Genomic DNA, 18,844 nt, shown 5'->3' with positions numbered 1-18,844 from the left:
TCATACAGACCTTTTTGTTAATATGTTTGTATAAACAATTTTGTGAAGATGGAACTGAAATTTGGTCACTTTACTAAAGACGTGTGCAAAAATTTCAAACCATTTATTAATCTAAGTTTTATATATGGTTCGAAAGAGCTTTGAATTTGTAATAAAATGGTGAAAACTTTATGTAAAAAGAATAATTACAAAAAAAGTTATGCTCATTTAAATAACATTACTTTTTATGAAGCATTGCTAAAGAAAAATGCAACTTACCCATAACACTCACGTTTGGCTAACGGCAGCTTTGTAATAGAATCATTGTTAATTTGCGCATGATTTTGCATAGTGAAATGACCAAAATGATTTAAAAACGTTATTAAAAAAGTTTCGAATTAAAATAACAAAATATTTTTAATGATTATAAACGTAATAGTAAAATTTATAACAAAATTTTATAAAACATGCATAAAAAAAAATATCGCATATTTTTGCGATATTTACAGTAATTATATATATATATATATATATATATATATATATATATATATATATATATATATACATATATATATATATATATATATATATATATATATATGTATATATATATATATATATATATATATATATATATATATATATATATATATATATTTATATATATATATAAATATATATATATATATATATAATTATTGTAAATATCGCAAAAATATGTATATAAAAATATGTATATATTGTAAATATCGCAAAAAAAAATATATATATATATATATATATGTATATATATATATACATATATATATATATATATATATATATATATATATATATATATATATATATATATATATATATATATATATATATATATATATATGTATATATATATATTTATTTATTTTATTAAATATGCATCAAGGTTAGATTTTCTATAGTGTATGGGTGAAATTTAAATACATTAAAAGCCTAAGCGTTTTCGCCTCATTTTTATCGTTACTAATGAATTTCAATGAAAGATATATATACAAAAAAGGTATATGGTAATGGTAATGGTAATTTTTTTAACAGAATTGCGGCTTTGAAGAAAGCCTAGTTTTTGAAGCAAGCAAAACTGTGACATCCATAGCTAGAAAGAGTCGATTCTTTAGTACTCAAACGATACCACATCCAATGATATCTAAAATAAAGTAAACCCCTAAATTAATATCGCTATACCTATTTAATAAGGATGCCTTATGTCGCAGATAATAAATAAATATATAACTGTTATTATTGCATTAATAAACATAATCAATCTCTAAAAAAATATGAACCGGTTTAATCTTGATATGAAAAAGATCAACATCCATCGAAGCAATCGTGTGGTTTTCATCATGTTGTGTAACCTTGTAATGATAGATAAGATAAAATATATAAAATATATAAAATTTGAAAAAAAATTAAGACTAACAATTAACTAATGTATAATAAATTAACATCTAACTGTTATTACTGAATTAATAAATATAATCTTGAGGTCTTTAAGATAAACATTTAAAGTAGCAAGCTGCCATCATAGTTAAAACCTTGCAATAAAAGATAAATGAAATTATATTAGATATTTAGCACAATAACTGAAAAACCCATTACAAATTAGAGAAGATGAGAATGATTTCCTAACTTACAAAAAATTCAAAATCACTTAACTCCTGATACACAACACATTTCCCATTACCAAACAGAAAAATCGATAGAAGCAAACCCTTCAATACTTTTAAACCTGAAATATAATAGATTTGATTATAAATTATAATGAAAAGAAAGTTATATTGTAATGATTTATTGTAACTAAACACTAACATCTCTCAATCCATGCAAGCAAAAGTCTGGGTAGAAACAATGTATAGCCATCATTATCATTAACATTAATTGTCATGAGCCAGGCAATTTACTTATGTCAAATAGTAAATGAGCTTTAGTTTCCCATAGCTTGTTGCAACTAGGTCATCCCTGGTTGTTGGATATCAGTAACTAACTGACTACCTAAAATTACATTTCTATATACATATATGTATACAAAAAAACAAATTAAATAATTATAAATCTTTTCATTATCTTAAAAAAAGGGAGGGTAGAGAATATGATATACACTAGGCACTGTAAAATTTATTATAAAAAATAAAGATTAACCTACTATCTGTAAATAATATCTGTTAATGCAAGTTTATAAGACATACTATTATTTAAAATAACGTAAACCTAATTACACATTTCTATTATCTTATCACCATATCACCGCTTATTATGTATGCAGAAAGTTGATATTTGCTCACTTCATACTCAACACCATCATCATCTTCATTCTCTTTTGGTTTCCAATAAGAAACTATATATACGTCACTTTTCTTCTTTTTAATGCCAACAATTCTGCCGTAATATACATCCTGGGTGTTAATGGCATTATCAAACCACATGTGGCAAATACTTCTTCCAATAGAAGCTCCAATAAGAATTTCTTCAATAACTGAGGCCTCATTATTTTCTAGGTCAGGAAACATTTCTTTTACCTGATCAATTTTTTAATATTTTTTTAACATTTCTGCGTTCTTTGTTTTCTTTTTCTTTTTTATCTGCCATTTGTTTTATCAATTCTAACTTCAGGTCATTATGACATTGCATATTTGTAAACCGCTTTTTTCTGGCATTAGAAATAGCCCATAATATCAATTTGTTTTAAATATCATTTGGCTTTTTGCATAGCAGAGCAGTTGTTTTATTTTTGCCAGCACGAAGTTTTGAAGAAAGAAAACAAAGAGTGGCATTTGGAGCTTTGTGCTTTGAATCAATGTTGTGAAGCCTAGCTGACTTAGTCTGGTCTTTAAGGTGATCATTAGAACTCATTTCAAATTGCCGCTTGTACTGCCTGTCAATGACGCTAATAACTGCATTAAGGCAGTCAGCTAATGCTATACTCATTTCATCAGTTACTGGGCAAAAGCTGATTATTGAATCAAAAACTACATCTTCAATATAATTACCAAAGAAATCAGTTTTTCGTTTAAGTAGAGATAAAGGATTCTTGCTGCTCTCAATAAGAGTGATCCAAACATCTTTTACTACCTGAATGCCAGATATGTAGTCAAGTCCCGTACCTGGTGCAGTATAAAATTTTTTCATCCAAGGACCAGAAAGTAGCTTTCCAATTAAAGCTAAAGCACACAACTTACTGATACCTAAGGTGAAAAAGTTAATTAGTAACAAAGAATAATATTTGTTTATAATAGTCTTTACTCCCCGTTAATCTTGTCATTACTATTTGTAATTTGTATTTGTAACTATATTTGTAACTAATTCTATAGCCTATAATATTGTCTAGCAATTTATCAAATGAACTAAACAGGTATAAAAAAGAAAAAAGATACCTGTTTCAGATGTAAAGTCTTGAAATAAACTATTTTTGCAGATCTCCGCATAACGCCAAGCCAGAACACAGAAATATCTTCAATATGGCATAATGATGGATCAAAATACCACATGTGTGAAAAAGCATATGTAGTCTGTTGCCTCTATAGCGTGGTAGCAATCCTCTGGGCAACTCGTGCTGGTCCAAAAAGGTTAGAAAACCTTTTGAATTACCTATGAATATCATGAAAAAGCTCATTTTGGCAATTCCAAGAAGAATGTGAAATAAAAACAGGCATTGATTATAATATTTCATTTTCAAAATTTTATTCAGAAAACTAAATATATTAAAGTAAAAGAATGGTTTAGATTAGTTAGAATACCTTTTGCATCCTTGTAGTGAAGTTTGTTCAGCTGTACAACAATGTTTGCTGCAATGCAGTCTCTTCCAAAAATTTTCCCTTTTGAAGTCTCCAATGCTTTAAGTGAAGACTTACAAGAGCTGGTCATTGTGTCTAAGAGGTGAAGGTGACAGTTTAGTTCATTTAATGATTTCTGCCAAACAAGGTTTAACTTTGCGATTGTTGCATGGTTTGTTGCAGCTCTATCACTCATTGTATTTGTTATGTTCCCAATAATAGTGCTTCTTACGTCAGTATATTTGAGCTGATAGAAATCACTATATAACTTAGCAAGATTATCATTAGACTTTATAATATGACTTTGGTAGTCATAAGCTGTACCTCCAGGAAGTTGATCAATAGCTACAACCATACATACTGATACCGTTGTTAAGTGAACAGCATTTACATAAACGCCCTCCTGGGTTATTGCATCAAAACCAAGAGTCAGATCTTTTGTTGTAAATGCTATCTCAGCAGCCTTTAAGTCTGAAAGCACACCAAGCTCATGCATCATTTGTTCTACAGTTGTATGATGTGGAGTTTGACTAAATCGATAGCCAGTATGTTCTCCAATTTTACGGAGCAGAGATGGCACACAAGCATGTCATATATAAGTCTGTTTATATCTGCTGAGTAGCATTTTTCATTTTTGGTATTTTGTGTTATTTGCTGAACTTCCTCCAACTCTTCCTGTAAATTCAGAATGTCATTTTGCAGTAAAGAATTGCAGAATTTTTTTCAGCAAGTTATTGGCTTAACATTGCCTTTTAATAAGAAAACTTTCTTTGCGTGGAAGTCAACTGTTGTTTCAAACAAAAAATTTGATCTTGAAGTTTTTTCAACTGTAAATTTAAAAACTTTTCTTTTAATTTTTTTCTAAATTGAGAAATTATCTTTTCCTTACGAGTAATAACTTGATTTAGATACTTAAATCTGTATGCTCTAGCCTTTGCCTTATCTCTTAAACCTTTAATATCCTCTTTAAACTTTCTCTTCTTAATTGCCATTTCATTTGCCAAAATGGTTAATCTCTTTCTTATAACCTTTTTTCTCGGACTCAACTAGTCAGCTCTTAAACAGGATAGTGGTTCACGAGAAGAGGTTTTTAAAGTAGGACGAGATAAAGGAGATAAGTGATCACTATTTGATACAAATGAAACACTGATTTGTTGAGAAGAAAATGAAGAACATGTAGCAAAGTCAATTGAGGTTGTAATTGATTGCGATGTTTGTGCCACAGCAGATGTTATTATTTGGTATGCAAAGAGCATGTTGCAGATGTCAACAAATGGTTTCGAATATTGTGAAAAATGGTTTACAAAGACTTTTGATGTTCTAACTAGTTGCTGAATCTGACTTATACAAATTTTGATGTTAAAATACTTACCGATTAGTTCTACAATTACTTTATATGAATCTTTGTTAGTTGCAAATATATGCAGTACATGTTCGTTTCTACAGCCAATATTAAAATGAGCTGGTATCGGAAAATTACAAGCTAAATAAGTTTTAGCTTTACCATAAAATAGATTTGTTTTCTTGTGAGGTCCCATGATGCACTAAATTAAATTCAACAATCATAATACTACTATTTAATTTGGTCGGCTATTAATCATAATTACATAATTTAAAAAATCACCATTAATCTATAAAAATTTTTTTAAATATATGTATAATTTTATATATATCATATATAGCTTAAGGTGGCTATACGGTAAATTATGGGTTCGGAAAAAGCTTTTGTTTTTAATGATTTTTATGCAGAATCATCATAAAATAGTGTTATATACTTTTAATTTTAGCATTTTAAATTTTATTTTGCAGAATTTTGCCTTTAAACTAATTTTGGTGTGTGAAAAAAAAAATTAATATATAACCACCGTAATTATACTTGTTAGTTTTTGTGTACATCATTTAACAATTATAAAAAAAGGAAAACCCAAATATTCTTACTAGTAAAAGGCTATTAAAAAAAAAGTTTGTATAACAGTTCTAATAAAATATATCATTATAATGAATAAAAAATTAAAAATACTGAATTCTCCACTGTCAAAAACCGCCCCTTCCCCTAACACTATGTAACGGAAGTGGAAATAAATACCTCCACTGCGCGAAACAATAGGGTATGCTGTCATAAATATTTTTTGATGAAATTTGACAGGCACATAGAAAATAGATCTATACAGTTGCCTGAAAAATTTTAAATATGTACCAACATGCCTTCAATACTAATGCACCTCCGGAACAGAAACGAAATTTTAAAACCGAATAAAAATCACTAGTAACTGTAAAAAAAACAACAGAATTTATAACAAAAAGTAACAGTAACAATAGCAGAAACAGTTTTATAAAGTGTAACAGTGACAGTAACACTAAAAGAGGTGAAAATGGTACCTCCGCTGGGTCTAAAAATACGGTATGTGATCATAAATATTTTTTAATGAAATTTGGCAGGCACATAGAAAATAGATCTATACAGTTGACTGGAAAATTTTAAATATGTACCAACATGCCTTTAATATCAATGCAGTGCCAGAACAGGAACGAAATTTTAAATACCAATAAAAAAACTGAAAAATTTATTACACGTAAAAAAAAACATAATTTATTCAAGATAAAACATTCTACTTTTTTCATAAAGTCTAAGCTGATATAAAATTCTAAAAAAAAAAGACAAATAAATACATCTTTACCACACCGACTTCGAGCACGCTGTGAAAAAAAAGGTCACAGTTTTTTTCCTTGAAATCGGTGCCGTAAAAATTATTTTGAAATAAACAGTATAAAACAAGAACTAATGTAATCTTTACCGTAACTTAAATTTAGGTATGCACTATTTACTGCGGCTGTCCTTATTATGTTAATAAACGCGCGCGCGCGTGTGTGTATATATATATATATATATATATATATATATATATATATATATATATATATATATATATATATATATATATATATATATACATATATATATATATATACATATATATATATATATATATATATATATATATATATATATATATATATATATATATATATACATATATATATATATATATATATATATATATATATATATATATATATATATATATATATATATATATATATATATATATATATATATATATATGTATCAGAGCCGGAACCAGCTTTTTTTGGTCTTTGAGATAGCTAACTTCCAGACATGGAGCAAACTCCAAACATTTATATGCTTATACTTATGTCAAATAAAGATGCTTTGCAAAAAATTGCGATGATTGAAGGTTGGGAACAAAAAAGCCTCAAATTTTGTGCCACCCCCCTGCCCGAAACATGAGAGCAACAAGTTGATGAAATATTTTATGTACTGTTTTTAACTAGAATAATATTCATCGATAAATTTTAAATTTCATAGTAAAATATTTTAGCTTTCAAAAATTATGACCATATAAAGTTTAAACCCCCCTCAATTTGAGGGGTTCATAAATTTTATATGGTCATTATTTTTGAACGCTGAAAGATAATACTATAAAACTTAAAATTTATCGATGAATATAAGTCTAGTTGAGAACAGTACAAAAAATATTTCATCAACTTGTTGCTCTCACGTTTGGGGAAGGGGGGGGGGACACAAAATTTGGGGCTTTTTTGTTACCAGCCTCCAATCATCGCAATTTTCTGCGAAGCATCCTTATTTGACATAAGTATAAACATATAAATGTTTGGCGTTTGCTCCATGTCTGGAAGTTAGCTATCTCAAAGACCAAAAAAAGCTGGTTCCGGCTCTGTGTATATAAATTAAGGAAAGTTTTTTGGGTTTTACGGAAGTACACAACCACACAGCTCTTCGATTATATAATAAAACATTAAATCTCCTTAAAACGAACCAAATAACATTAAATAATTATAGAGGAAAAACTTACGATGACGCAAATGTTATGTGCGGGGTTGCAATAGTGTTCATTCTCTTCTTAAACAAGATGAACTAAAGCTATATCCTATACTATATATTACAACCTATAAGCTATATTGTGCAGCTCATAACTTAAATCTGAGACAAGTTGCCACGAAGTTTGGACAAGAGGTTTTGCAACTTTAGAAAGTATTTATTTATTTTTTGGAAATAGTGTAAAGAGGTGGGACCTATTGCCACAATTTACTGGTGAGTCTTAAAATACAACTAAAAGATTGAGTTCAACTCCCAAAGTACACTTCACATTTGACTGTAAAGCTTCTCTTTGTTGATATAATGAAAGCGCTTGCTGAATTAACCTTAAAAAATCAGAAAAAAGAAAAAACGCGAAGAAGTGTCTAGGCTTCAGAAAACAATGAGCACTTTACATTATATTTATATGCGTAATATATTCAAAAATTTTGAGTGAAGTAAATTTACCATTTGTAACAAACAAAAAATTTAGACCCCATGACTGCGACCGAATCATTGCGAACGGCAAGCAAAAATTTAAAACCATTCGGAAACATGTATTAATCAGCAAAAGACAAAGCTATTCAAATGGTGGCCAAATGGGATATTAATTCAACTTTTTCTTGAAAGAGACAAATAATTGTTAAAATATATTTTAAACTATCGAAGATCATATCTTTTGCATCAATGTATTTAGTAAAGATTTAGATGTAGTTAAAAGTCAAACAAACAACAGATTTAAAGAGATACAGATTTAAAAAGATGCTGAAGCATTTTAAATAAAGTATCAAGGTAATCTTACAAAAGAATTTCCACTACAAACTGTAGTGGTATCTGCTATGCTTAGAAAGGAAATTGTTAAAATAGCAAACATGAGAGGATTTGCAGTACTATTAATGATTAAATATGCTACGATTTCTGTAAGTTTTGCAGACGTCATTGTGGCACTAGTGTAGTTCATTACGCTAACTGTCGCTGTGGCTACGGCAGAAAAATCGTTTTCAACATTATAAATGATAAAAATTTATTTAAACAACTTTAGAGGCAGAGAACGTTTGCACAATCTTTTTATATTAGGAACCGAAGCAAAAACAGCCGAAACTATTGAAATTTAAGACGTGATTACAGAGTTAGCTAAATTAAAATCAAGGAAAAAAAACTTGCAATTTCAGAGTTACTTTTTTTTTTTTTGCTGTTTAACAATAAATAATCAACATATATATACAAGAAAAATAAAAAATATGTCCGTAGATACAAAGAAGACAGTAAAATCTTGTCAACAAGCACCGTTTTTGTATACACAATAAAAAATAAAAGCTGATATTTTTTTCTAATGATCTTTATAAAATAAAGAGTTAAACAGACAGGGGCTCAAAGAAGATAAAAATGACAATACGTCATCGCAATCTTTTCATAGAGCCCCTTTATACATTTTTAATAGAATATAGATATTAAATTAAAAACGCTAATGGGCATAAAACTGCTGCGCTAATCAGTAAATCAAAAAAAAGATGAAATAAAATAAATACTAAAATAATTAAAATTACTTGGTGATCCCTTTAAGCACAATTGATTCTCAAATTTTAAAAATTTCCTTTTTTATTAGAAACTTAAATGAACTTAATGACTTTGCCATACATTTGAATCCTTTTTGATAACTATTCCATATATTTGGTCCTCGATATGCAATGCTATATTCAGCATATTTATTTAAGTTTTGAGGAAGTTTATATGAGTTACTAATATTTGCTCTTAGATAATAGTTTTCATTTATGTTTATTTCAAACTTGTTATTAAAGTTTGCAGGAGAGAGATTATTATAGAATGAATACATAAAAATTAAATGCTGACAGATATTTATTTTATAAGCATCCATCATTTTCATATCTTTCATTATAGGTTTGGCGTGTTCACGCTTATTTTTAGAGTAAATGATTCTGCTAGCATGTTTTTGTAGACTATAAATTTTTTTAAGTTTTGATGGTTGCGTACTCGCCCATGTTATGTTAGCATAGCTGATGAAGCAATGAATTAGTCCAAAATATATTAGTTTGAGACTATGTTTATTGATATATGAGCGAACTCAATACATTATACCAATTATATTAATGATTTTAGATTGAATATATCTTATTTGAGGAAGCCAGGATAAGTTCTCATCAACAAAAACTCCTAAGAACCTAATACTGGCTTGTTTTTTAATTAAGTTATCATTTAAGATAAGGTCAGGCAACTTAAGAGGAAGGTTTTGTTCTTGTGTTTTTTCATGGAATAATATATAGTTTGTTTTCTCTGAGTTAAGTGAGAGTTTGTTAGCCCTAAACCATTTATTTACTTTACTTAGTTCAATATTCATATCTAAGTATAATCTATTGATATCATTGTTAGTAAGAAAGATATATGTATCATCAGCAAACATGACTGAATTAAACCGTTTACACTTAGATACGCTTGTACGCAACACTATACAAATGGGGAACTATGAAGATGGCGTAATTTTGGCAAACAGAAATTATAATGGCAAATCTAAATTCGAAGTTTGAAATTTTCCACTTGTATAATTCAATATGTTTCGAATTTTTTTTATTTTAGTCAATTCTTCTAAATACTATGAAATAAATACAAAAATTCAAAATAAAACAATTTAAGCAAAAAAGTTGGTTGTTAATAGATTGTTAGTTAGCTTTCTTTATTATTACACTATATATATATATATATATATATATATATATATATATATATATATATATATATATATATATATATATATATATATATATATATATATATATATATATATATATATATATTTATATATATCTTATTTATTTTGTTTTATAAATCTTTATTTAAAATTGAATAGCATTATAAGTAAAGAATTGTAAAATTTTATCTGTCCTTTAATATTAATAGTTTGCTAAGAATACAGGAGTGGAACATATTATTTATGCATTGAAAAGGCAGTAGAGCTTCCAATTTTGCTTTGGAGGTAGAGGTCACTGACGCCATCACGAAGGACACGGAGGTATTTTTGAATAAAAGTTTTTTGGTAAGTAGTAGTTTCTGCAGTGTTAAGATCATACGGGAATATATTAGGGTTTCTGCTGTTGGTTTGAGTTAATTTAGTGGTTATAGGATGGCATGGGTCTGCAAGGATCTTTTTGAGTATATTAATACAGATCCTGTCAAGTAACTTTTCAATGTCAAAAATAATATTGAAGCTGCTTGAATTGGTTACATCAATTCCAATAATTTGCAGGGCATTTTTATGAAAATGTTGGATCTCTCTTTTTGCAGCAGCACTGCACGAAGTGAGAATAGGAGCACTATATATCAAGTGGCTAATACCGTAAGATCGGTAGACCTGTAAAAGGTTTGGCTGAGTGTGTCCAATTTGCTTAAGACGTTTGAGCAGATATGGTATTGATAGATCCGTGGCTAAGTAATACAATCTCTTTTTATGTTGCAAATAGCTACCCTAACCCTAACCCTGACCCTGACCGAGAAAATAAAATCGGCTAATATTACTAGGAAGCTGTCATCTGTGTCGTTTTATGAGGGTTCAAATCCATCCCTTAACACGATTTATTTTCAATTTTTTCAAACTGCCTGTAAATATTTATAGCAAAAAAATATAGGAAAAAAGACTTTTAATTATTAAAATAAAATTTTAAAGTTTTTTATAACTACGGGTTTTTCGTTTTTCCTTTTTTTTTGCTTCCACAACAGCACCTTCTGGAGTTGCAGGACTGCCTTACTATTTTTTTTTTTGTTAAGTTTCAGACCATAGTTTTTTTTCAGACCGTCCACAGCTAATTAGGACTAATTACCTGAGCTCATTAATAACGTTTTAATGATCTCATTAATAATGTATAGGTTATTAACGAGCTCAGGTAATTCAATAATGACATATACGCAACGAATTTCTCCTGGTGTTTTGATGTTTTTAGAAATTTTAAATTTTGGTAAAAACTCACTTCCTTTCGTTTCTTATAGTATATAATGCCTTTTTATATGTAATGTATATAATATCTAAAAAACTTCAAAAGTGTTTTGTATTTTTTAAAAATCAAAAAAAGATTTGAAAAAAATTGAAAGAAAAAGAAAATGTTGCCAGTGGTAGAATTTGAACCACAGACCTATGTAATTGAAATACTGCAAGCTAACCGCTTTGGCCTATTGTAGGTTTAATATTTTAATAGTATGTAACAAATAAAAGACTTTATAAAACGACAAATGCTATAGATCAAAATAAAAGAGATTTTGACACAATGCCATTTTCAAGTAAAAGTTAAATTGTAAAACTTGATATATGTTTGAACATTACATAATTTGAAGTTTACATAAGTAAGATATTGCATACACTTTCGTTCACATTTTTTTATAAAAAAAAGTGCTTCGACTCTTTATCGCCATTATTTCAGTTGCAAATGCTGCCAAGAGTTCCGTGTTAAACATGCTCGAATGGTTACTACTAACAGCACTATTAAGTTCAGCAATAATATATAAGATTATTACTGCGGCAAAAAAATACATACGACCACGTATTACAACATGTACAACATGCAATTGCCACGCATTACGCAACAACTTTAAATATGGAAGATGTTCTAGTTGGTGTTTAACTAAACAATGCAGTGATTTTTAATGACATTTATTAACCTTAATTTAAGTTTTATATTTGTAATTAAATTGTTTGTATTCTATTTATTACTTACCTGAATAATGTGAACACCCGATTCAATTTTTCCAGTTACCACTGCACTGTAAAATATTTTTCTATGAATTTTTTACTTTATTGATACCCAAGTTAACACACTAACGTTGACCTCTAGATATATATATTATCTTTCAAAATCTCTATTTAAAAAATAAAGATAATAATGCAAGTATTAATTTTAAATGTAAAACTATGTGTATAGAAGTAGTTTATCAAGCATCTTTTGTAGGCTTATTTATCATGATTTAAATAATACGAAGAATTTGTAAAAGTATATTATTCCATGAACAAAAAATATAACATTTTAACATATTAGCACACAAAAACATTCACTTTTTGACGAGTCTGTAGATTATAAACCTTTCTTAATTACAACTATCATGCTCTCAATTGCATTTTATGTTTCTAAATTAAAACTTTCGTGTCCTATATATATATATATATATATATATATATATTATATATATATATATATATATATATATATTTTTTAGATTATTCACCTCCCCAAGGCCCGAGGGGGGCTACTACAGTCGAGGAGGCTACTCATTTTTTTTTAGTTGTTATTCGTGGTACAACCCTCTCTCAACTCTTTAACTCCGAAACACGAACCTTTCCGAGCAAGGCCGCTGCGCGGAGAAACTAAGTTGAGCGCGGTACTTCCAGGGACGTGGTGGGAGTCGAACTCCGAACCTCTCGCTTATGAAGCGAGCGCTCTTACCACTACACCACTACCGCATATATATATATAAATATATATATATCTATATATATATATATAAATATATATATATATCTATATATATATATAAATATATATATATCTATATATATATATAAATATATAAATCTTATGTTTTATAATTAAAACTTTCATGTTTTCAATAACATCTTGAAAAGTTGTAGTACTTTACACATTTGCTTCGTCGTATACAACTGCTTATATGCATTGTCGTATACAACTAAATATATAAATCTGCAATAAATGCTTTAAATGCCTAGTTTTCAAATAGATTTTTAAAGCATTTAAATAACTTTTCTCTTAACAGATTAAGCCAAAAACAGTTTTTGCGGACAGAATTCGGGCAAAAACAAGTTTTATGAGTCATAAAATTTAGTAAATCTAAATTTGTTGTTTTAAAGTAATTAAATAACGATTATTATATTATTTAAAATGCGATTGAATTATGCTGGCACATGTAAATTTTTCAAGTGATCATGGGGTCTGTTGTAATTAAATCGTGGGGACTAAGTTGGAAGTGACATTACCTCATAATACCTTCAAATATAATATATTATATAATATATTTAAATAATCACATTTGCATTAAGTAAAAAAAAAATTTAAGTTTTAAAAAATGTTAAAAAATACCTTATATTAAAAAGTATTTTTTATTGAAAACAATTAAACACAAAATTTTTTAGTCTAATTGCTTTGTCGTATACATACATCTTTATCAATAATTCATACATACACGTCGTATACATACATCTTTATCAATAACAGTATAACAATTAGATATTTTTATAAAAACGAAAAAACCATATATAATTTAAAAATTTGTAAAATCGATTTCAATGTATTACCTCAATTTTGTGAATGTCTTGGTCATAAAACAATTCTTGTTTTATTAGATTATGTTTTTTATTTACAATCTGCTGTTCGAGGGACAAACATAAAATTACTATTTACAAATGTAAGTATTTACATATTTTTATTTCTAATTTAAGATATTTAATATCGTTGCATTTTTAAACAAGATTTTCTTTTCGTAATATATCAACATCCGTCGACGATACATAAAACGCTTTCCGCACCGGACTGAACGTTTGTAAATCACAAGATCGTTTTTTTGTACGGCTGTTGACTGAAGCCGCTGTTATTGGCAGCGTTTCGTCGTCTGTCTCTCTCAGAAAATGAGCTCGAATTTCTTTTCGTTCGATATGACGTTTATGATATTTGTTCCGAATAAAAAGCACAATGATAAATATTAAAACAATGATAAGACTGCACGTACCAACAATAATCCACATAAAGTTACTTGATTTGCTCTTATAACTTTCCTCGCTATAATACTGTAAAAATAATTTTTAAAATGTTTATCAAATAAGTTGTTTGTTCAAATAATAACACGAACTCATTGTCTCGATGAATTCGATTATAAACTCATCATGTAATAAGTAGATGTATATTTCAATTATAATCTCTTTTTCAATATTAATTTTGTTAATTTAGTAGGCAGTCTCCATTCCAACTCGCATGTTGAGTTGGATACCGACAGATTACTGGAATCCCGAACGGGTTTGAGAGGGGAAGGGGGATAAGGTCATTTGTAAAACCGTTGTATAAAATTTTGAATAACTACTATATTTATAAATATATATTAATATTATATATAAATTTTTATATTTAAAAATTGATGTCACTTCTTTTATCAGACTTCTGTATGAGTGACACCATCCTAATAAATCATTAACTTATTATTAAATAATTTTATGCTTATATAACTATCATAATAATATTTATTATATATATATATATATATATATATATATATATATATATATATATATATATATATATATATATATATATAAATATATATATATATATATATTATTGTAATTATTGAAAACATACTTATTATTACTATTACTATATTAGTAATAATTTTGTTATCTTATATTATTGATATAATATATTATAACAATAATATAAATATTAAAAAATATTTTTACATATTGATATCTTTATATTAGAAAGAATACCTTAGGCGTTGTTTCTTCCTTTTTCAATGTAATTTGCAAAGATAAATTATGAAAAGAAGAATTATATTCTGAAGTTTCAATAGATGGTAAACTTGGAAAAGACGTATCGTAACCTAAGCAACAGAAGATGACTTTTAAATACTTTTATTCAAACTATGACGATTAATAAAGGAACCAATTATAAACATTACTAAACCTTATTGAAATCTTTTGAGAAGCCTTTTTTTATTTTAAAATTTTTTCTATTAACAAACTGGGGTGTCCACTAACATTATTACAAATAGATGAACAATCCTATCTAACAACTATCTGTCTGATAGCAAGATAGTGTGGTTCATTTGTGGTTCATTTGTGGTCCCTATCCTTTAACCCTATATATCAGTTTGCTGATATGAGTGTATTAAAGTATAAATATTAACTGTGTTTAATGTTGATAAGATATGGTTTGGTGTTGATAAGATATGGTTTGGTTTTGATAAGGTATGAATTGGTGTTGATAAGATATGGTTTAGTGTTGATAAAATATGGTTTGTGTTTATAAGATATGGTTTAGTGTTTATAAGATATGGTTCAGTCTTGATAAGATATGGTTTGGTATTGATAAAATATGGTTTGGTGTTTATAAGATATGGTTTGGTATTGATAAAATATGGTTTGGTGTTAAAAAAACTTTAAAAAGAAGTCTTGATTTAGGTTGTTTCAAGAAATGCATTAAAACTTGATAAAATGGGTGAAGAACACATAAATAAATTAAACATTTGAGTGTGTGTTAAAAAAACCAACTTGAATTGAATGCTGGTGAACATCCTTCTTTTACATTTGAGATATATTCAATATCACCATAAGTATTTGCTTCTTTTTCAACCAAGTTGACCTAAAAACATGTAATTTTTTTATAGTTTTTAATGTTTTTGAACTAAGTTTACTTAAAAATATTTTTTACAGTTTTTAATGCTTTTAAACTAAGTTGACCTAAAAATATTTTTCATAGTTTTTTATGTTTTTCAAATTATATGTGAATTAAAAAAAAATCGACACAAATGACTAATTTGTATTTTGTTTTTATTTTAGTTGATAAAATCACATATTTCACATATTTAAATCATTTTAAATAAATCGTCCAGAATATCTCCTCCTTACATGAAAATTTATTTATTCTCTCTTTTTGTAGTCCACAATAAATGAGAAAACTTGAACTAAAAATAAATAGCAAATGAGATATTGTCAGTTAAAACTGTTCCAGAATTTTTGTAGTAACACAAAGCGCCACCAAAATTAGCACAACTTAAAAAAAAAATCTTTTAAGTTAATGTTTTTAAATAACTCATTTTTTCTAGATTTAAAGTTTTAAAACGGGATTTTATTTTTATTGACTTGCTTACAAATTATTTAGTAAAAGAAAAAGGATGCATTTTTAATCTTTAATATTTCAACTTTGTTAAAAAAAGGACAAAATAATATTTAGTAAAAAATATCAAAATTATTATTAATATATATATATATATATATATATATATATATATATATATATATATATATATATATATATAATTATCATCGTAGACCATTTTTGTTTTTGACAGGGTTAAAAAAAGGAATTCTTGACAGTGCCAAAAATAAGACTCTTTTTAAAAGTCTTTTTAGCTATACTAATGATAAAAAAATTTAAAAAAAAAAAGATTTTTAAACATAAATGTTACATTTTGGTATTAGTTTTATTTAAATGAAATTAAATAGTTTTTATTATTTTGAAAGTTATCATTTTTTTACTTAAAATATTGTAATAAAATTTTATTACAATATTTTTAGTAAAGAGTAATATAAATCCTATAACGAAATTACATACAAATCAAAGACCATGTCTTACAGTTTAAATTAAACCGTAAGACATGGTCTTTGATTTTCTTCGCAAGAAATTTCAAAATATTCTCTTTTAGTCATATACTCTTCAATATTTTTATTTAATATTAAAATAATAACAATAACAATATTTAACAATAAAAAAAATTCATAATTACTAACAGTTAAGGATTAAAATCGTTAAAATGTTCATTATAAATCATAAGCGATGATTTTCCTAAACTAATAAATCGAATTATGGTAGCAGTTCTATAAAGATGCTTACTGTTCAGATCAGTTTTGCAGCATAACAATCTTTCTTTGTACTCTGGATGATTATTTTTTTGTTTATACCTTGACCAATGCTTATATAAAAGTCTTAATGAGCAGTTTCAACAGTTTTTTCACTATAGGGCCCCGAGGGGATCCTTTGCGACTAATGAAATTTTTGATGTGGCAGAAGACGGTGTGAATTTTGAGTGTTATGCTTACACCAGTTATCATTAATTAAAACTTATTGAAATTTTCAATTATTTCAGCAAAATGAAAAGATAAATGAAGCTGAAGGATAAATCCAGAGCATCCAAGCAATCCAGGTTTTTACAACTAAATTGAAACTTTTGAATGCTTCAATTATGTGAACAATGTTGGAAACATCCTTCACATAATTGAACTTACTACAACAAACAAGTTTGTATCAGCAAGTTGCTGGACATCTACATTTTTAAGAAGCTTCCTGCATTGATTTTCCTTGAACTGGCCCCAGTGATACAGGCTCAGTTGAATGTGGAGGGCAGCTAGCCATTTAACAGCTTCTATCCAAGCAGTTTTAAGTATCTTGAAAAGATGATTGACAACTCTTATAAGAAGATGTAATTCCATCTGTGGGTATATTTCTAAAATCAGAACATTGTAAAGCCCACCAATGATTTTACAATAAATCTACGTGTTAAACTTTGGAAAAATTTCATCATCACCATCATCATCATCATCATCATCATCATCATCATCATCATCATCATCATCATCATCATCATCATCATCATCATCATCATCATCATCATCATCATCATCATCATCATCATCATCATCATCATCATCATCATCATCATCATCATCATCATCATCATCATCATCATCATCATCATCATCATCATCATCATCATTATCATCTTTACAATCTAGCTTTAATTTTTCTGATTTTTCTGATTAATTCCTTTTTGATTAATTTTTCTGATTAATTCCTTTTTGATTAATTTTTCTGATTAATTCCTTTTTGATTAATTTTCCTGATTAATTCCTTTTTGATTCATTTTTCTGATTAATTCCTTTTTTAATTCATTTTTCTGATTAATTCCTTTTTGATTCATTTTTCTGATTATAAGCTTGATAGTCAAACTGTTTAAATTTGTTGTCTACTAAATAATAAAAACATACCAACATCTCACATCCAATCAACTCTGTCTTTACTTCTCTCTTTTTATCTAAAAATTCTTTTGTTCAAAAAAAAATTTAAGTGAATATTTTTGAAAATGCAATGCACTAACTCTATATATAAGAATATTGAAAATATTTTGAATATCTCAAAAGTATCTTAAAAGGAAGCGCCAAAGCCAATTCTAGGAAAAAAATTGGGTGGCGGTACCCCCGCGTTTTGGCGAACTTTAGCAGAAAGTCTGCAGTTTTTTCATGAAAAAAAAAAAAAAAATTTGCCGTAAAAAACGAAAAAAAAAAAAAACGAAAAAAAAAGGCCCTCAAATTTTAATTTGGGCGGTGCCCAAATACTGTTGACGCTATCAAAAACGATCTAGAATAGTTCCTGAGTGTTTC

General features: G+C 27.2%; 2 protein-coding genes across 6 annotated transcripts in view; both read right to left on the bottom strand.

The window, feature by feature from the left end:
• Positions 1–961: 961 nt before the first annotated feature.
• LOC136091464 (uncharacterized) lies at positions 962–6,517 on the bottom strand. Of its 3 annotated transcripts, XM_065819073.1 has the most exons (9): positions 6,467–6,517; positions 3,753–5,332; positions 3,390–3,603; positions 2,301–3,200; positions 1,828–2,010; positions 1,653–1,747; positions 1,481–1,553; positions 1,302–1,373; positions 962–1,165 (listed from the first exon to the last, which is right to left on the bottom strand). In XM_065819073.1, the coding sequence occupies exons 2-3, from the start codon at positions 4,285–4,287 to the stop codon at positions 3,419–3,421; spliced, it is 720 nt and encodes a 239-aa protein (XP_065675145.1). In that variant the 5' UTR covers positions 4,288–5,332; positions 6,467–6,517; the 3' UTR covers positions 962–1,165; positions 1,302–1,373; positions 1,481–1,553; positions 1,653–1,747; positions 1,828–2,010; positions 2,301–3,200; positions 3,390–3,418. The 3 variants fall into 3 exon arrangements, with proteins under 3 accessions (XP_065675145.1, XP_065675143.1, XP_065675144.1); XM_065819071.1 differs by having other exon boundaries at positions 1,481–1,747; positions 2,227–3,200; XM_065819072.1 differs by having other exon boundaries at positions 1,481–1,747.
• A 7,515-nt stretch (positions 6,518–14,032) lies between these two features.
• The window catches only part of LOC136091328 (neurexin-1b-like), a 46,642-nt gene continuing 41,830 nt past the window's right edge, over positions 14,033–18,844 (bottom strand). For all 3 annotated transcript variants that reach the window (XM_065818756.1, XM_065818757.1, XM_065818758.1), the window contains exons 8-10: positions 15,959–16,049; positions 15,176–15,288; positions 14,033–14,482 (exon numbers count right to left, since the gene is read on the bottom strand). In XM_065818756.1, coding sequence (XP_065674828.1) covers positions 14,159–14,482; positions 15,176–15,288; positions 15,959–16,049 — 528 coding nt within the window. In that variant the 3' untranslated portion in view covers positions 14,033–14,158. The remainder of the gene's footprint in view (positions 14,483–15,175; positions 15,289–15,958; positions 16,050–18,844) is intronic.

This window comes from Hydra vulgaris, chromosome 15, assembly GCF_038396675.1.
Source record: "Hydra vulgaris chromosome 15, alternate assembly HydraT2T_AEP".
NCBI classification, from domain to species: Eukaryota; Metazoa; Cnidaria; class Hydrozoa; order Anthoathecata; family Hydridae; genus Hydra; species Hydra vulgaris.
Note: the sequence above shows the minus strand (reverse complement) of the source record. Positions and strands in the feature narration are given on the sequence as shown.

Coding starts and splice junctions, on each gene's coding strand:
- LOC136091464 (XM_065819071.1), bottom strand. CDS start 4,287: ATGATGCATGAGCTTGGTGTGCTTTCAGACTTAAAGGCTGCTGAGATA. Junction 3,604..3,752: donor TCACTACAAGGATGCAAAAG/GTATTCTAACTA, acceptor TGATATTCATAG/GTAATTCAAAAGGTTTTCTA.